The sequence below is a fragment of the Morone saxatilis genome, unplaced genomic scaffold (genome assembly GCF_004916995.1).
Source record: "Morone saxatilis isolate NCDOM2014 unplaced genomic scaffold, NCSU_SB_2.0 Contig0, whole genome shotgun sequence".
NCBI classification, from domain to species: Eukaryota; Metazoa; Chordata; class Actinopteri; family Moronidae; genus Morone; species Morone saxatilis.
The window spans coordinates 12319934-12339533 of record NW_023339650.1 but is presented as its reverse complement, the minus strand read 5'-3'; the positions used below and the strand labels follow the sequence as shown (position 1 = coordinate 12339533).

Below are 19600 nucleotides of genomic sequence, written 5' to 3'. Positions count from 1 at the left end.
GAACCACAAAAGTAAAATATGAACTTAATGAATTTAAAATTATTTAACGAATCTGCCGCTTACGTCGCCACGTACGCGAAAGTGCTCGCATCGCAGCGGAAGTGGCGTTTACTCAAACCCAGAGATTTCATCATTCTCCTCTCGCATTACGGCGGTCCATGCTTCGTAGCGCAGCATCAGCACTGCTGAGGACCAGCACCGAGATCCCCTCCCTCTGTCCCGTGTCCACGGTCCGGTTAGCTCGGCAGTCGCTCCGCCACCCGCCCCGAAACCATCCGTTTTCAACCTCGCTGTGCTTGTGTGCGCAGAGGAAGAAGAAGGAAAGTCTGTGGCTGCAGCTGGCGGAAGGACAAACCATGGACGGCAATATTGAAGAGATTCTCGCCCCTCTGAGGGTCGCAGTCAAAGAGCAGGTAACACTTACTGTCTCCCAATCTCAGCTGATATGTGCTAACTCGGTTCGTTTGGGGTTAGATAACTTTTTTTTTACTCTCAGTCGGTGTGAAAGCTTGTCAATGAATGAGGACAGCCATTGTTAGCTGCTAACCAACGCTAGCTGGGAGACATGTCTGCGCCCTTTGCCACGTTTCATTGTGCAGACATTAGTGAGCAGGGTGGGGTTGAGAGAAGGGGTTCATGTAAAGCTGCTGCCCAAATACCAGCTTTATTATCGTGCCCAGACTTGAGTTGAATCGTTGTGTAGTTGTAGGTGTGTATGTCTGTCTGTAAGCCCCCTCTCTGTGCTTTAGGGGGACCTTGTGCGCCAGATGAAACAGGATGGAGCTCCTGATGTGGATGTGACTAAAGCTGTGGCTGAACTGAAAGCAAGGAAGAGAACCCTGGAGGCAAAGGTGAGTGCAGCTTTTACTGTGAATCTGAGTGCGATTCATTGAATTTGCCTTACAGTTTATAACTTTTATTGGAGAAAATAAAGATGTGACAATTCTGAGCGCTCTGTCATCACTGCACTTCTCAGCTCTCCGTTAGATAACCAGGCTGTGCTGCAAATATTGATGCACTTTCATTAAAATTTGGGGAGCATGCCCACACTTTGGCTCACTGGTATCAGTCCACTGTGTCGACAGCAGGTGCTGACTCAAGATGCAGCGCGTTTGACGTCATGGGGGATTTGATTAGAGGTTTAATTTGGGCGCTACAAATCTGATATTTTGCAAACGTGGCACCTATTTCAACGCTATTTGTAAGCCCAAAGGTTCCCTTACTACAGTTCACAGCTTTCAACTCGCAGGAAGTCTCGCGCTGTGTAAGAGCATCTTGTATCATGTGGCTGAAGGTCTAATTATAGGTGACATAATGACACCTGAGCCAGCTTCGTTATTTACTAAATGTAAACAAGTCTCAGTTGTCTATACAAAACTACGATCAATAATGCTTTTCCATGGTCAGATATTTAAATATTAGTCCTGCCCATCAAACTCCCTTTAAAGCAGACCTCCTTCCTTAGCGTCATTATGGCCTATGTGATTAAAAATATTGTAAATTCTCATTGCAGGAACTGTCATTACAACCCAAAGATGACATTGTTGACAGAACCAAGATGGAGGATACCCTCAAGAGGCGGTTCTTTTACGACCAGGCCTTTGCCATCTACGGAGGTAAGATTACAACAGCTCATATTAGGAAAATAAAGGCTTCAGACGGTGTGTAAATCATCGTATACGTCGTCTTTCAGCGTTCTGTTACCATGTAGTAATTCTCCTCAGGTGTGAGCGGCCTGTACGACTTCGGCCCTGTGGGCTGTGCCCTGAAGAACAACATCCTGCAGGCCTGGAGGCAGCACTTCATCCAGGAGGAGCAGATCCTGGAGATCGACTGCACCATGCTGACCCCCGAGCCTGTCCTCAAGTAGGTGGCCCTGTAATGCTTCTGTTCATTGATTCACATGTGTTTTTGTTACCATAAGATGTGTAAGAATGAAACCAAAAGTCAATATCGATCATATCGTGTCTTCTATGGGTGTTTTGGTCATCATTTATGTGTATTTCATTGATGAAGCTGCTGTTAAAAGTGCCTTGTGGTTCCCAGAGTCAGCTCCAAAGTGCTGAACTGTGGGTTTTTGTTAACAGGCACACATTGATTCTGCAATTTTATGCATGGAAGCTGCCACTATAGCAGCCTTCCATAGCCCGGTTGCAGATACATTGTTTAGATGGAATTAATTATTAATAGCACTTCTTTTAACACATCTTGACAAATAATAATATGTTATGCTCGTTTGCTTATTTTTCCCCCAGGACATCAGGACATGTGGACAAATTTGCCGACTACATGGTGAAAGATGTCAAAAATGGCGAATGCTTCAGGGCTGACCACCTCCTCAAAGGTAAGCCTCCCAAACCTGCCAAAGTATATTTATAGACTTGGCTACTGTGTGAACTACGGATTAGTCTCCTTAAAAGCACCTCCAGCAGAGAGGTCTTTGTAAATTCTTCATCTGGATTATTCATGGGGAGTTTGCAGAGGGGGGGTGGACACAGTCCAAACTTGTGTTGTCAGTGGCTGCTGCTGGTTGGCCAGGCTCTGAGTATCACTGCTGCGCCCGAGGGAGAATTGAAGTGGCTGGACCAGCAGGAATCACACAGGGCTTTCATAGCAATACAAGCTGCTGGGATCACAGAGACTGGAGCTGTGCCAAAGACCTGGGGGGGGGCATTTGAGATATAAGGAGAAGATGTTAGTTCCTGAAAGACCTGGAGTCAAATTGGCTCAGATGCCAGAAAGAAATGACATGATGAAACTTGAAAATGTTTTAACAGAAATATGTCAAGTCATGTTATGTAACAAATTTGATGCGACATTTTAACTTTAAAAAGACGTGCATGTCATCCTGCTGATTAGTTAGGAGTTAAAGAGAGCAGGGCGACCAATAGCCGATATATAGTGTCGCTATCAAAACAAAGGAAGGTCCTGTATAATTCTGTTATACAGAACAGATGGTTGTTAATTTGGTTTGTACTGTCACAACTGTTTATGAAAGCATTGTTTCTGTGTCCTACAGCCCATCTCCAGAAGCTGATGTCTGATAAGAAGTGTTCAGCAGAGAAGAAGGCTGAGATGGAGGAAGTCATCACTCAGGTCCGTGTTCACTCAGACAAAACGCCTAATTTGAGGAGCTATGTGGCACAGCACAGAGTTTTAAATGATTCACTGAACTAGTTTTTCTCCAATGTTATTTTCAGATGGACAACTACACCCAGCAGGAGCTGACCGATCTCTTTGTCAAGTACAACGTCAAGTCACCAACCACAGGAAATGACCTCACACCGCCCATCTCCTTCAACCTGATGTTTCAGACGTCCATTGGACCAGGGGGGAATATGACAGGGTAAAGTGAAGCATAAGAGGAGAGAACTTTAGCTTGTTGTCCGATTTTGTATCATTGTTGACTGACTGATTTGAATCTGAATGTGCAGCTATCTGAGGCCTGAAACAGCTCAGGGAATCTTCCTCAACTTCAAGCGTCTATTGGAGTTTAACCAGGGAAAACTGCCCTTTGCTGCTGCTCAGATCGGAAACTCCTTCAGGAACGAGATCTCTCCTCGCTCTGGACTCATTCGTGTTAGGTGAGAGAGAGCCACCATGTCGCCTATTAGTAAAAATGATTTGTTCCTGTACTTGTAGAGAGATGTTATAACTGCTCCGAATGTCCACGCAGGGAGTTCACCATGGCTGAGATCGAGCACTTTGTGGATCCAAGTGAGAAGGTCCACCCTAAATTCTCCAATGTAGCCGACCTGGACATCATTTTATACTCCTCCAAGGCCCAGACCAGCGGCCAGTCTGCACAAATCATGAGGCTGGGCGACGCTGTGGAGCAGGTAGGAATCACTATTACTACAACTTCAGTCAGATGTTTGCGCTGGTTAATTTTGACACCAACAAATTTTACAACATTTGTATGAAATGAGAGGATCTGCTGTTTTTCAGAAGGTATTTACACAGGAAACGTTTGATAAATATCTAAAGTAATACAGATATGTAACCAAACTTGTAGAGGTATTCGCTGTTCATTTCACTTGGTAACTTTTCGGAAATGAAACGTAAGATTGCATTCTGACGTCGATTCTTATCCTCTGTCTTATTTAGGGAGTGATCAATAACTCCGTCCTGGGATATTTCATCGGGAGGATCTACCTCTACCTTACTAAAGTTGGTATCGCCAAAGACAAGCTGCGTTTCCGTCAGCACATGGACAACGAGATGGCTCACTATGCCTGCGACTGCTGGGACGCTGAAACCAAAACCTCCTATGTGGGTTCTTTTCCAGTCCTTCCTTGTAGCTTATCAGGTAGTCTGCACACTTTTGCTCAAAGTGAAATGTTTGTGCCTTGCAGGGCTGGATCGAGATTGTGGGGTGCGCTGACCGGTCTTGCTTTGATCTGAAATGCCACGCTCGTGCTACAAAGGTCCCTCTGGTGGCTGAAAAGCCTCTCAAAGAACCCATATCCTTAAACTGTGGCAGCCCCTAAAGAAAATCTTTCTTTTGAACATTTCAAGCACACCAGCGCTTCATTATTTCTCGGTTATTCTCCTTAACTTCTCAACACAAAGTTGTCAATGTCGTCCAGTTCGAGCCTAACAAAGGAGCCATTGGGAAGGCGTATAAGAAGGATGCCAAGATAGCCATGGAGTACCTGTCTGTGTGTGACGAATGCTTCATTACAGAACAGGAGCAGCTGCTCAATGAGACTGGGTGAGTGCTGGTAACTGCAGTTTCACAGTATAGGTGCCTGACGAAAGGTTGTTGTTTGTTGTTTTCCAGCACAGTCAGTGTCTTATTCTCACTCCACAGAGAGTTCACCATCGAGACAGAAGGAAAGTCGTTCAAACTCACAAAGGACATGGTCAGTGTGAAGCGATTCCAGAAGACTCTGCATGGTGAGATTCGTTCAAAAGAGATTTGATTGTTGTCTTATGTTTTGTATATCTGCAATACATAAAACTTGTATAACACATATTTTCTGTATGTTTGTCGCCCACAGTGGAGGAAGTTGTTCCCAATGTAATCGAGCCCTCCTTTGGCATTGGGAGGATCATGTACACCATCTTTGAGCACACATTCCATGTCAGAGAAGGTGACGAACAAAGAACAGTAAGTCTGGATCTACTTAAGACAGAGCAGGACTGTTCACCAGGGCTGGGTGACGATATCTGACATTTCTATTTCTGTAAAATACTTCATCCTCCTCTTCTAAGCGCTGACTGTGAAGTGGTTAACTGGTACATAATCTTGAATGACTCACATGACACAAGCTTATTAATAGTGACCTAATCAAAATTGACTCATCAAAATCCTCAAAATGTTTGTATTGCTCAGCCCTGTCGGACACTATTGTTTCATTGTGCATGTATTGTAGTGTTTTTCTGACTCTTAATATTTTTTATTTTCCTTTGCAACAGTACTTCAGCTTCCCTGCAACTGTGGCTCCATACAAATGCTCCGTCCTGCCTCTGAGTCAAAACCAGGAATTTGTGCCCTTCGTGAGGGAATTATGTAAGTGCCCACATAATGATAATGTACACGTTCTATTTCTGTCTGTGTGGAGAGAAAACGCCATCTGCTGCTGCTCTTTGTTAACTTTTCTTTTTGTTCTTTCTCCATCTTAGCCGAGGCAATGACTAAAAACGGTGTGTCATACAAAGTGGACGACTCTTCAGGATCCATCGGCAGGCGCTACGCCAGGACGGACGAGATCGGAGTGGCGTTTGGCATCACCATCGACTTCGACACAGTGAACAAGACGCCTCACACGGCCACTCTGAGAGACCGCGACTCAATGAGGCAGATCAGGGCCGAGGTAGAGCACAAGTTCCCTTTGTTTGTTTGTTTGTTTGTTTTATAGGTTCAACTGTACAATAGTTTTTTTGCCTAGTAGCTCATTACTGTCATCTGTCACTATGCATGAAGTCACGTTTGCGTGCGTAGAAAGCGCTCTCGTTAAAATGGACTGATCTGACCTGCCAACCTGTATGAATGTTGTATAGCAGGTGTACTTTTTAAACATCAGAGTACACTGGTACGATTTGTCTCTCTAAACTACGCAAAAAGGTGAAACTTGTGAGTTCAGCTGTGCACGAGATGTCCTAAAATGTAAACGCAAGAGGCAGCAGCGACTAGCCTGCTCAAAAGCAAAAGAAGAGTTTGACCAATCCTAGCGCTGGATTCATTCCCCCTGCTAACCCAAATATCAAGCGGGGAAGATCAGGATTGACGAGCGTAATGTCATTTCAAGAGACTGCAAATTGACAAGCGAGGGCAGTTCTTTTAACTTCTTTACCAAGATAAACACACTGGGGTGGTGTGGAAAGTTGAAATTGTTAATTAACATCAATGACATTAGCTCAACGTTGAAATTTGAAAAGATAGCTCGCTGTTTCACCTGGAATTTATGTTGTTACATCATATTGTTAAATGTGACTTTTCATAGTTTTCATATTAATTATTGCAGCCAAACATGTTACTGTAATGAGAGGAGCAGATCATGGCAAGATGGGAAAAAAGCGAGCGCACATGCAGCAGAAATAACATTACCTATACAGTGACCAGTAGGGGGCGGTGTTAGTATTGTGTAGTCTCAAACCAGTGGTGGAAAAAGTACTGAGATATTTTACTTAAGTAAAAGTAGCAATACAACAATGTAAAGATACTCCATTACTCTATTAGCTACATAAAAGTCCTGTATTTAAAGTTTTTAATTTAAGAGTATCAATTAGCTGTTAATAATTAATACATACTCATTATGAAAACTATCTCTATTTAGAGTTATGTTCTGACACATACACGTAAGCAGCATTTTAAAGTTGTCACATGAAGCTAATCTTAACAATCTGGCTCTATGTTTGAGTAATCGAATCTATAATGATGCTATTTTATAACTTCGTTTCATAAAGATGATTCCTCCAAAATGCAGTGGACTGTAATTCCAAAGTAACATAAAATAGAAATAATTGTCCATTTATCTGACATGGTGGAAAGTGGGGAAATTACTGGGTACAAAGCAAAGTGGTGTGAAAGCGTGTGAACTAAGTGTTGCACTATTGTAGTACTCAAAGTATTTTCCCAAGGTTGGCAGGTCCGTTAGGCAGGAGCAATCCATCACCATGGATACTGATAGAAACCATCTCACTCAGCTGTTGGGTTCATTAAAGTGTTGCTTCCCTGGAAACACAAAGCATTCTCAATATGTTGACCATGTGAGATAAGAAGGTCTGTTTTGTTTTTTCCAATTGCGTGTGTAAAAACTGTAAAGCTAAAGGACAAACCAAAGTAATTAGGGGTCACAGTGAAGGTAGCAAATGCTTAATGTATGTCTTTTCTCCATTTATAAAAAATAATATTCATAGGGAGCTTGACAATTGTGATGATTACAAACACAATCAGGTTAAACGTGTTTTTTCTCTCCTCAGGTCAGCGAGTTGCCTGTGATTATTCGGGATTTGTCCAACGGCACTTTGAGCTGGGCAGAAGTGGAGAGCAAGTACCCCATCTTTGAAGGACAGGAGACCAGCAAGAAGGACACAGTGGAAGAGTAAAAGCTCAGTCGCCTACCGATCACTCCATGCAAATCCACAGACTTGTTGCACATGCATCACCAGGAAGAATATTGCAACTGTATTGTGATCAGCTATAGTGGTGCACCGAGCCCTCTGTGTGTTCTACACCACTGCAATCACTAAAATGTCATGTATTCATCATATCTAACAGTTGTGGAAAGCTTGCACAGGACTGTTGTTTCTCTGATGAGCAACTTTTCATCCATGCTATGACCATGCCGATATGTTTTAAAAGGGAGAAAATGTAATCAGGTTGTTGTCGTCAGTGGGAGGATTCTTCCACCATTCCAGTTTTCAGGCAGATTGAATTGAGATATTTAACAATTTCAATAAAAACAGCCAGCACTTACTGGACACGGGCATACAACTGTAGTGTTTTCTATCAGCTGTTCAAAGCTTCACAGACTGAACAACATACAACCACTAATGTCCAGAGATCGCTACTACAATGAGAGCATCAGGTCACAGTAGTATTACTAAAAATCATCTTTTAATCCATATAAGTACAGACTGTTAATGCTGCACAACACCACAAACTTGATAGCTGCATCCTCAACCACAAGGCTTATCTTCACGTGTTTGTCTCCTTAGGTAAGAAGCTATGCACTATATATCCATTGAAAGTAAATCTATTTATATTACCATTCCAGAATAAATGGAGACGCATTAAAGGAAAACTTATTTATCCCCAACTAGTTTAAAATCTAACTTTTAAAGGCAGTATCAATGTTATAATCAAGATAATATTTATAATGATGTAACTGAATGTCTTTTCCCACACACTGACTACAATGGTAACAACATTTGATGAAAATCCACTAAAATACAACATTTCTGATACAATCTGTGAAGCCATACTCAGGCAGTCTCTTTGTTTTGGCCATTACTGTTTAGATATAGACAGTTACTGGGAGTTTTACTTTAAAACACATTCTTTATCATATAGATATAACAGAGTGGAACAGGTTTTCAATGTAATCATAAAGTTTGGGCAGTGTATACAGCTTTATCATGTGTAACGTGGAATAATCCAGACCGCATCAAGGATCGCAGTATAGCAGCAGCCCTTTGATGTTGACTATTAATTCTGACCACAAGGTGGCGCCAGATGATTCATCGTCATTGAAAGGTATTATTAATATAACTAGTAGGCAGACTGGGTAACCCACAAGGTCACTTGTGGGCCCTTATAATCAGTTGGGCCCCGATGCATTGAGCCAGCTGCACATATACCACTGACACCTTGTGGCCCTGAAGATGTGAGGAGCCAGGTGTATCAGTCAGTCTCAGAAACTCAGTTGATATCATATTTGATCAATACCAAGAAATAATGATCATTGACTGACTGCTCTCACATCAGAAGAGCAGGGCTTATGAGCATTCAGCAACAATCTGTTAAGTCATGGTTTCAAATTATGAACCAGCACAAAAATGACATTTATCTGACCAACATAAAGCAGCTTTTTCTAATACTACCCGGTTTGCTGCTTGGTGCTGCAGAGATGAGAGCCTGTGTCTGCTCTCATTGGCTGCAGCTCATTTCATGGCTGCCCGACACCATCAGATATTTAACTTGTTAGATATCTTACAAAAATCCTGTAGTGAGGATTTATTGAGAGTGGAAAAGAGACAAATCTTCAACCTTGTGGCCCCGAAGGTGTGAGGATGTAAAATTTGAGCCATGTGTGTCAGTCTCAGATTGGCCCGAAGTTGCAAATGCCAGATCAGAGTCTGTCATTAATGAACGACTGCACAGCATGGCTCATTTAGTTCACCAGAAAAGACGTGAAACAAACAGCCATCTCACTCATGGTTAAAACTATAGACCGCTATTGACAGTATATATAAGGGCCCACCCAAATGGGCCCTTATCGTTAGTTAGTAAATGTTGGGTCTCTGTAAATACTTTTATAAGAAGTACGGTCTAGACCGGCTCTATGTGAACATTTTATTACGATTTGATCTTATATAAAAAAAAATTAAACTGCTGTTTTAAGATTTTGTTCTGAATGGTTTTAATTTGATGTACACTAAAGGTGACTGGGTCATATCACAATATTATAATGACTTCATTCACAAAAGCATGTTTTCACATTTATTTTTACCTAAAAATCTCTCAAAGGAAACACATTTATATCAAACAGATACAATAAAAACACATTTCCAGGTAACAAGTAATGCTGTTAATATCTGCACAGTACAACCCCTGGTTGGTTAGACTGGGCTGCTTAAGGATGAAATACTTTACCCCACGTGAATGACCACTCAGGACATAAACAACCCTGGTGGCAAAGTAAAGATGGGGTCACATCCTTCCTTCTAGATGAGCACAGTGAGCAAGCACATACAACAAGACTAAAGACAGGATTTACAAGTTCCACAAAAACCCTGATAAAAGTCCTGGAAATGATTTCTTAGAGCACAATAACTTCAATAAAAACCAGATATCATGTTATTCTGTGTTTGCATGGAGGTGGCACCAGGATACTAACCAACACATATTCTTGATGTCAGTGATATCACCCTTGTTTGTAAACTCTGCAGCACTACAGTACATTATAATATTGTTTTGTTACACATTTTATTTTTATGAAAGAAAATTGAAACTTCTGCAATTTGTATATTGCACTTACAATAATATTGTGATTAATTGTGCAGCCTTACTCTCTGCATTATTGACCACCAATAAAAACACCAAAATGGAAATCATTGGCAAACTGCAGTATAGTTTTCAGTATTACAACAATAAAAAGCTGATCAAAGTGAATGATTTAAGTGTATCCCTAATGTATGAACATAAGAAGAAACACAAGGTGTTTTTTGATTCAACACAATATAACAAATCTGTCAATCACACTTCTGTGTATAGAGGATGTTAAAAAGGAAAACAAGAAATACATATCAAGGTACATTAGGCAGCACCGTGTCTGCAATTTACAGTCTTGTTAAAGGTCATATGACAGAGGAGGCTGGTCCATAGAGGCAGAGGCATCTATTTTTTGAGAGGCAAGAAGAAGATAAAGCCTGTAAAGACCATTGACAGTATTATATATATATATATATATATATATATAATGGACACTGAATTTATTAGCTCAACAGTTTCCTAACAAGTTTAAGTTTAAAGTCTTCTTCCATACATTATGATGTTCATTTAGTAACATTTAGAATAAAATAGACGATAAAGATTATGATTGACAGGTTACAGTCAGTGGTTTCTGCTGACCTCCATAAGGCGGGATCTCTTCTATCAATTTAATGTACTTCATGTTTTAATGCTTATCTGTGATTGGCCAGAAGACGTGTAAGCGCCAAGGGACAACAACCAGAACACAATATTGACATCGCGTTTGTCCAATAATAACTTCTTAGAAAATAATTAGAAAATAAATCAACTTTAACACAATAAAAAATAATTATATTTAATTTAGGCTCTTTAAACAGAGTCCAAATTTCGTTTATTCAGATTTACGTTCCTCTTGTTATCGAGCAGTAGCTACCGTTAGCTAAGTTGTCTCCTAGCAACAGTGATGTTGCTGTAGCAGCACTGAAGGATTAAGGTAGCGGTAAAGATGGACGTGAACTCGGGACAGGGCAGCCGCAGGACACCGCAGGGGACACAACCATCGGCGGGACAACGAGGCGGTCAGACGGTGCTGCAACCCGGGACCCAGCTCTAGAGGCTAATAACAACAGAGAGAGGCAATTAAATGAATTCATAATTTATTTCGACTAAACCAGAGCTGGTGTTTGTTGGAAAGATGAATAAAAACTGCGCTGGTGAGTTTTATTTTCGAGTTTGAATGAATTTGTTTTATGATGAGGTTGCTAACAATTAGCTAAGATAGTAGTAGTTTGGTGGAGGACTGTAAACTGTATTTTTCTGTTTAATAGTTGTTGACATTTTGTGAGTTTATTTCATGTATTTATTTCTCTTTATTTACTCACAAACCTCCAGGTACAATCTTATTTTACTGACAAATTCTAACGACTCATTTGCAACTTTTGGAGGGAAGTTAAAACATGCTGCAATTGAATCCTTAATAAAATGCCAAAAACAGATCCATAAATGTCCTCTCCATTGTCTCTGCAGGTTTGGTCAGTGAACTCCGGGCTGCTCCTTCAGGACTGGACTCTCAGCAGCTGTAACCTAAACGACCCACAGCTCAGCAAGCAACCTGTGTACACACACCTTATATATAATGTCAATGGTACAGACACATTCAGACACATCTTCTGTGATGAGAGGATCAAATGTTGCTCATGTAGACTGAAATCCACCAGCATAAAATACTTAAAGAAACAAAAAGAAAGGCCTGAAGGGGATACTGCCACATTTATCTCTATATTATTTTTAATATTATAAATAACATTGTTGCATTTGGTAACATCAACATCCTTTTTCTTTCTGAATTATCTAGATTTTTATTTTTTATAAGTTCTGTTTTTGTATGAGACATCAGAATTATTTAACAAGTTAATTTTGTAGATTGATAAATGAGGCTTTACATTAATAAAAGGTGTAAGTATGAATTGATTATGAACCACATTTGATTGATGTGTGGCAACAAATATCTTAAAATATGTATTTGAAATGCTAAAATGAATTCTGTAGGGACTTTATGGGATGTTGGATTGTGTGATTTAAATTAAAATGAAATTAAGTTTGTTCTTACGTGTCCTGTTACAGTGTGGATCATTTTTGTACAAAGTGGTCTGTAGCCTATTGATTTGTATGTTCTGCAGGTATTGAACACTGACCTGCTTCTTGTTACCTTTCACACCCCGGATACATACTAGATACTAGGCCTGTATGGTTAATCTGGAAACAAGATCACTTTTTAAACACTTAATATTTTATTGAACATAAGTCATAAGAGATCCAATTAGTGTAACATAACATCAAACTTCTGTTTTTCCTCTTCTCACCTCTGTGAATTCAGGATTTATTTCAACCAGAACAGTTTGTGAGTATTGAAACAGTGGAAAGACTGACTGACTAAGGAAATGAGATGGAAAGAGACAGAAAAAAAGTCTTCTACCACACAATGCAGTTCATGGTTGGAGTCTCAACCCTATGGACTCCACCCTTTGAATTGTCTTTTGCATTGCTACTTAACATTGTAGAAAATATCTAGTTTTAATATTATAGTTTCAGTTTATTCTGTCACATTTTACATTTTCCTTAAAGTATTTGTGTTGTGCTATTGTGTACAGAAGTAGGAGTGGGAGGAACAAGGGGTTAAAAGGGTCCCAACAAGGTTTCTACCCACCAGGTTAATACTGCCATTGCTGCTGCATGTAATAATAAGGAATCTGTGTTATCTGGGTTGTTAATAAATGTTAGGCAGGTGGTATATGCTCATGTCTTTATGGCAGAGTAGGTGATTTGTCTGAGTTTCCTGGATGATGCAACAGAAAGCCCTGGTTTCAGACATCACTACATACTAGTCCGACTGCACAGAAACCTGCTCCTCCCCTTCTTTTGCCTCAGCTTAAAGAGAGCCTGAAGGAAAGTGAAAACAGACGAGTGTGGAGCTGATCGATGGTAAGCTGCAGGAGGATCGTGCTGCAAGGAGCTTTTTAAACGTGTCTAAGATGGAAGAAGTACTGGCGCCTTTAAGGGAGGCAGTGAGGGAACAGGTGAGATATTACGACAGGTTACAGGTATCCTGGAATTATCCGGAATTTCCCCATTGTGGGACAAATAAAGGAATATCTTATCTTATCTAGGTAAAAACATTGTAGAATTTTAAATGTGCTGATTAGAGAGTTGGTTAAATACTTCAAAAGGATTTCTGTATTTGGATCATGAAGTTATAATTTTACACTCATAAATTAGAACCTTATTGTGTGAAAACTAAAGAGAAAGTACCTCCAAACAGGTATTTTAAGAGATCATAAATAGATTAAAAAGAAAAAATTAATATTTATTTCTAGAAATATAAAGGCCACGTGTACGTAAATGAATTAAAGATTAGAATCATTCTTACAGAAAGAACAAACTGAAATATGAAATCCGTTGTTCCCCGAGGTAACACATGATATTTGTCTGCAGGGTGACCTCGTGCATCAGTTGAAGGAAAAAGGTGCCACAGAGTCGGAGCTGAGCAGAGCTGTTGCAGAGCTGAAAGCCCGGAAGAAGATTCTCGAGGCAAAGGTCAAGAGTCTCACAACTGCTGGTTAATCTTTTTTCTGACACACCTTGGTTCCACTTTCTATTGGTACAACATGGTGTTTTCAGTTTCAGTTCCTCATTGAGTTTGCCCCCTCCCTTGTAGGAGCTAGCTCTGCAGCCCAAAGACGACACAGTGGACAGAGTGAAGATGGAGGATACCTTAAAGAGGAGATTCTTCTACGATCAGGCTTTTGCCATATATGGAGGTAAAATATATTTAAAAAACACAGAGCATGCACAGTTCCAGAAAGATATTACTTCAAAATATTAAAACATGCAGACTGATCACTGTTTGTTTCAGGTGTGAGCGGCCTGTATGACTTCGGGCCTGTGGGCTGTGCCCTGAAGAACAACATCCTGCAGGTATGGAGGCAGCACTTCATCCAGGAGGAGCAGATCCTGGAGATCGACTGCACCATGCTGACCCCCGAGCCTGTCCTCAAGTAGGTTGCAACAAACTCAACAAAACATGTCCAAAATGTTCTATTTGAGCTCGTCTTCCTGACTGAGAATGTTAGACTTTGCGTCACATTTGCACTAAAAGCTGTTGGCTCTTCTCAGGACGTCGGGGCACGTGGATAAATTCGCTGACTACATGGTGAAAGATGCCAAGACGGGAGAATGCTACCGCGCTGATCACCTCCTCAAAGGTGACTTTATCCTACCACCATTATGTCATTTAGAGGTTTAAAACAGGCCCCGCCTAGTCCAGTGCCTCCCCTGAGCTTTCCATTATTTCCCTGCTTTGCTTTCAAGGTGTCAGATTTCATCTCTAAAGAGAGGAATGGCCTCAGAGCAGTTGATTACTAGCTGAGATGTGCATGTGCAAAATATAATATATATAATCTCTGAAATGTCAGCCTGACAAAATATATCGTAATAATCAACCTGCCACTCGATATTGCTTTTTAAGTTCTTCTCTGCATAGAGAGCTTTAAAAAAAAAAAAACGTTTAAGATCATCTATAAGGACAGGTTTTTACTTGCTTTACTGGGTTAGGTATCCTCAGGCCAGAGCAGGAGTTCATAAGCAACTGGTTTTTCAGGTGTTCTATAATCTGGAGTCCATCTGTGAAAAACATTTGATAAATGTTTTATTTATAGTAACATAACTAGATACTTAAAAACCAGTTGAAAATCAGCTGACACAGTATCTCATGTGTCTACACCATTTTGTCAAAGAAACATTTTCTGTCTGTAATTGACAGTAAAACAGATTTTGATTACCACTAATTATTTGTACATTTTTATTTATTTTCTGGCAGCTGTGCTTTAAAAAAGTCCTGCCTGCATGCGGAATAAGGACAGATAAAAGGCTGATAAGACAAAAATACCAAATGAAATGAAATGAAGACAATAGGAACCTTATATTTAATGCCAAAACCTGGTAAATATTTTGTATTTTGTATTTTGTACCTGAAACTTATCAACTGTATGATGCCACTGGACGACTCTATAAGTAGCTTTTGAGACCATGTGACATTTTCAAACACGACTGCATAGTAAACTAATATCATGATTAATAATTAAGATTGATTAAAAAGGTCAGGATGTCAAGCAGAATGTGTTTCTTTGACTGAGTCACTGTAACAGCTGCTTATTGAAGTGTTTGTTCCCTCACAGCTCACTTAAAAAAACTGATGTCTGATGAGAAATGCTCCGCAGAGAAGGTGACTGAGATGGAGGACGTAATCACTCAGGTGGGCGCTTGACAAACTTGTCTGCTACACAAATACACACACACACACACACACACACACACACAAAAGTTATATGAAAGTTGTCGAATATACTGACAAATAATCCTCTAATGGTTTGCTCCAGATGGACAACTACACCCAGCAGGAGCTGACTGATCTCTTTGTGAAATACAACGTCAGGTCTCCCTCAACAGGAAATGATCTCACACCTCCCGTCTCTTTTAACCTGATGTTTCAGACGTCTATTGGGCCTGGCGGGAATACGCCCGGGTACTGTTCAGTACAAACACCTCATCTCATCTTGTCTTTTCTTCTCTGATTAAACGTTGTCTGTATTAAAATGTCCTAACTAACTGTGACGTTGCAGCTATCTGAGGCCTGAAACAGCTCAGGGAATGTTCCTCAACTTCAAACGCTTGCTGGAGTTTAACCAGGGAAAACTTCCCTTTGGTGCCGCTCAGATCGGAAACTCCTTCAGGAACGAGATCTCTCCTCGCTCTGGACTCATTCGTGTTAGGTAGTCAGAAACTCCTTAATTCCTCTACTGCACATTACAGTGACTATAAAGTGAGACATAAACATATCCTGCTTACAGGGAGTTCACCATGGCTGAGATCGAGCACTTTGTGGATCCGAATGAGAAGGTCCACCCTAAATTCTCCAACGTGGCCGACCTAGAGATCCTGTTGTTCTCCTCCAAGGCCCAGACCAGCGGCCAGTCAGCACAAATCATGAGGCTGGGCGACGCTGTGGAGCAGGTAGGAATAACTTAATTTACTTATTATTTTATTATTATTTACTAATTATATAATGCAAGCGTGTGTTTATTCTAAATGCTGAAAACATGCCTGGTCTAATGTGGACATAGTTACAATGTTATAACTGTAATTTAACATTATAAACCTTTAATGCAACATCAAATAGCAGGAAACAGAAGATTTTATTATAAACATATATACTGTATTCGAAAAAGTTACAGTGTGTGCTAATGTGCTTTCTTCTGCAAAATTATATATAGATTATATAATTTACTTTCATAGCTGGAACAAGAAAACTGTAAATACATTAAACTTTAATAATTTAATATTGTTGAAACTAACATTATTTAAAATAAACACATTTTACATTAAGTAAATAAATAAACAGGATAATTTGTTATAATTACATCATATATTACTTTTAAGTGAAGCTAGGAAACAAGTCTACAGCCAGAATCAACACAAAATTAAAGTCCCTTGTTGTTGCTTTAAGTAAAAGATCTGAGTACTTCTTCCACCACTGAATAAATGTAGCAAAAATGATCTTTCATGTTCAGATCTGTTGGTTTATTCTGTATTTTTGTCTGACTATCATCATAACAACTTTACTGCAGGGAGTGATCAACAACTCAGTGTTGGGCTACTTCATTGGAAGAATCTACCTCTATCTAATTAAAGTGGGGCTGTCCAAAGAGAAAGTGCGCTTCCGTCAGCACATGGAAAACGAGATGGCTCACTACGCCTGTGACTGCTGGGATGCTGAGTCCAAAACCTCCTATGTAAATGCTTTTCTCTTTTATTGACATATCTAGATAGAGATCTTTGGAACTATGTACGTCGAGACAAGCTTGTTTTTCTCCCTCAGGGCTGGATTGAGATCGTGGGCTGTGCTGACCGCGCCTGCTATGACCTCTCGTGTCACTCCAGAGCGACCAGAGTCCCTCTAGTGGCTGAAAAACCCCTGAAAGAACCCATATCCTTCTATTCTCCCAGCCCCAAAAACCTTACAGTAATCTGTGACCATGATTGTATGTTGTGTGCATACACCGCAAAAATTATATCTAAGAATGTAAACATGCATGCTACAGTTCAGTCAGAGTTTGGTTTGGGGATATTTATGTACACAAGCAGTTTGCAGTGTTGTCCTCTACAGTGTATCTTCTGATATTACCAGTAGGAGTCGCCAAAGTCAGCAATGTTAAATTCTGGATCTTTGAAGTCCCCCTTCACTCAAAAATGTGTTCTGCTTATTATCCCGGCATTTTGGATGTTTGAGTTTCACTGTGCAGAATAATGAATGTGCAGTGTTTGATACTAGAAGGCTGTTTTTACATTCAACTGCTGAAGAGGGAAATGTTTCTCTGTGAACACTTAAATCTGATTTTGTGATATTTCAACAACGGTGGAAACCAAGTGGATGTGAAGACCAGGTGACAAATACTGAGAATGGACTTGTCATCCAAGTAGGAAAGTTTTAAAATGATTTTCCTATTCATAAAGATCTGTGAGAAGAATTAGAATTGTTTTTTTTTTTTTTTTTTAAAAACAAAAAAAACCCATAAGACTCACATTATTATTCAGAACAGGGTATTTTATGTCTTTAAATATAATATAAATGAGTGGACTGATCTGCTTGGAACAATAATGTGTGCTTGATATGTTTTTATATGCAAAAAACACCTTCCTCCACATTAATAATACTAGAATCAATGAATATGCAAAGTCTGTTTGTCTCTAAAGTTTTAATGCTGGACAGAAGATGTCCCCTACTTCTCTATAAAGGTCATTCTCACTGTTGGCTTTCTACAGGTTTCTACTTCACACTTGTATATGTTGCATACTGGACCAGGATTACAGAAATCATGCTTATAGACCCCCTAAATCCAGATTGATAATGAGCACAGAGAAACTTTCCACTTTCAGCAGACAAATGTTAAAAACATCCCTGTAGCGTCAGACTCTGCACATACATCATTGTGCAGAGGGAAGCTCAAACATCCAACTGCAGGAACAAGAAGAAACACTTATTTTTTACTGGAGGGGCACTTTTTCTATCTGCCCTTTTCAACTGAACTTGATTGTTCCCTTTGTTTGCCAACTGGTTTTACTCCCTAACTTCTTCACACAAAGTAGTAAATGTGGTCCAGTTTGAGCCCAACAAGGGAGCCATAGGAACAGCCTTCAAGAAAGATGCCAAGTTGGTTCTGGAGTACCTGGCTGTCTGCGATGAATGCTACATCAGTGATCAGGAGAAGCTTCTCAGTGAAAATGGGTAATTTCAGACCGCAGTGATAACGCTCGTGATGCTTAAGAAAAGGTTTACAAAGTGTTAATTTCATTATATTGTTGTGGTTATGTCTGCAGGGAGTTCAGCCTCGAGACAGCTGGCAAGACATTTAAACTGACCAAAGACATGGTCAGTGTGAAGAGGTTCCAGAAAACGTTGCACGGTAAGAGGTGACACCAAACCTGCCTCAGAGCTGTAGAGTACAACAGAGAGTTGTTCATGTGAGAAAACAACTGTCTCTCTTTTCCCACAGTGGAGGAGATTGTTCCCAATGTAATCGAGCCGTCTTTTGGCATCGGCCGAATCATGTACTCCATCTTCGAGCACTCTTTCCACGTCCGACAGGGCGATGAACAGAGGACGGTGAGAATGCTTCATAACAAGCAAGGAGATTTTAAGTGAGAATAACTTACTTGTTTTTATTGTTCCACTGGTGTTTTTAATTGAAGATTTATTTCTTGTCCAGTATTTCAGCTTCCCTGCCACTGTATCTCCATACAAATGTTCCATCCTTCCTTTGAGCCAAAACCAGGAGTTTATGCCATTTGTCCACCAGCTGTGTGAGTGGGGATGCTAACTTTCAAATTTCAGTACAGTATTATTTAGTTTAAAGAAATAGTTCGACATTTTGGTTAAATACTTTAATACTTTCCTTTTGTTGTCACGAGTTAGATGAGAAGATCGACACCACTCTCATATCTGTCTGTGAAGCTGGGGCCATCTTGGATTTAGCATAGCTTAGCTTAAAGCTGTGACACTAGCATGGAAAATACAGATAAACTTACGTTATGTACTATTTTTTCGCTGGGAACTGTAACTTCTCCAGTTTTTATACTAAGCTAAGCTAACTTGGTGCAGAATGTAGCTTCATTATATTTAATTACAGTAATTTTCAGTCTTCTCATAACTCACTGCAAGAAAGTAAATATGGGCATTTCCTAAAACGTCAAACTATTTCTTTCATTGTTTCTATATTTATATATTTTCTTTTTGCTATTTTCAAACTGATCACTAATTTTTGTTTTCTTCTTTCTCCTTTAAGCCGAGGCGATGACTAAATATGGTGTCTCTCACAAAGTGGACGACTCTTCAGGATCCATCGG

General features: G+C 40.1%; 2 protein-coding genes and 1 non-coding gene across 3 annotated transcripts in view; all 3 read left to right on the top strand.

The window, feature by feature from the left end:
* Positions 1–131: 131 nt before the first annotated feature.
* LOC118341306 (glycine--tRNA ligase-like) lies at positions 132–7939 on the top strand. The gene is made up of 17 exons (XM_035679568.1): positions 132–413; positions 750–851; positions 1514–1616; positions 1725–1866; positions 2256–2344; positions 3020–3096; positions 3201–3346; positions 3435–3584; positions 3677–3839; positions 4108–4272; positions 4356–4463; positions 4569–4714; positions 4814–4899; positions 5004–5113; positions 5422–5515; positions 5629–5819; positions 7429–7939. Exons 1-17 carry the CDS (start codon positions 159–161, stop codon positions 7552–7554), a joined length of 2253 nt encoding a protein of 750 aa, XP_035535461.1. The 5' UTR covers positions 132–158; the 3' UTR covers positions 7555–7939.
* LOC118325229 lies at positions 2031–2165 on the top strand. The gene has a single exon (XR_004796598.1). It is a non-coding gene; the product is annotated as a small nucleolar RNA SNORA84 (small nucleolar RNA).
* Positions 7940–13098: 5159 nt separating the features above from the next.
* Positions 13099–19600, top strand: part of LOC118341729 (glycine--tRNA ligase) — a 7154-nt gene continuing 652 nt past the window's right edge. Inside the window, exons 1-16 of the mRNA XM_035680106.1 lie at positions 13099–13218; positions 13634–13735; positions 13857–13959; positions 14055–14196; positions 14315–14403; positions 15376–15452; positions 15577–15722; positions 15820–15969; positions 16048–16210; positions 16825–16989; positions 17076–17183; positions 18337–18482; positions 18575–18660; positions 18751–18860; positions 18964–19057; positions 19540–19600. The exon at positions 19540–19600 is cut by the window's right edge and continues 97 nt beyond it. Of these exons, the coding sequence (XP_035535999.1) occupies positions 13174–13218; positions 13634–13735; positions 13857–13959; positions 14055–14196; positions 14315–14403; positions 15376–15452; positions 15577–15722; positions 15820–15969; positions 16048–16210; positions 16825–16989; positions 17076–17183; positions 18337–18482; positions 18575–18660; positions 18751–18860; positions 18964–19057; positions 19540–19600 (1787 nt within the window). The 5' untranslated portion in view covers positions 13099–13173. The remainder of the gene's footprint in view (positions 13219–13633; positions 13736–13856; positions 13960–14054; positions 14197–14314; positions 14404–15375; positions 15453–15576; positions 15723–15819; positions 15970–16047; positions 16211–16824; positions 16990–17075; positions 17184–18336; positions 18483–18574; positions 18661–18750; positions 18861–18963; positions 19058–19539) is intronic.

Excerpts from the sequence above, each read along its gene's own strand:
- LOC118341306 (XM_035679568.1), top strand. The coding sequence starts at position 159 with ATGCTTCGTAGCGCAGCATCAGCACTGCTGAGGACCAGCACCGAGATC. Across the intron at positions 2,345-3,019 it reads GGCTGACCACCTCCTCAAAG|CCCATCTCCAGAAGCTGATG; the intron begins GTAAGCCTCCCA and ends TGTGTCCTACAG. Across the intron at positions 3,585-3,676 it reads TCTGGACTCATTCGTGTTAG|GGAGTTCACCATGGCTGAGA; the intron begins GTGAGAGAGAGC and ends ATGTCCACGCAG.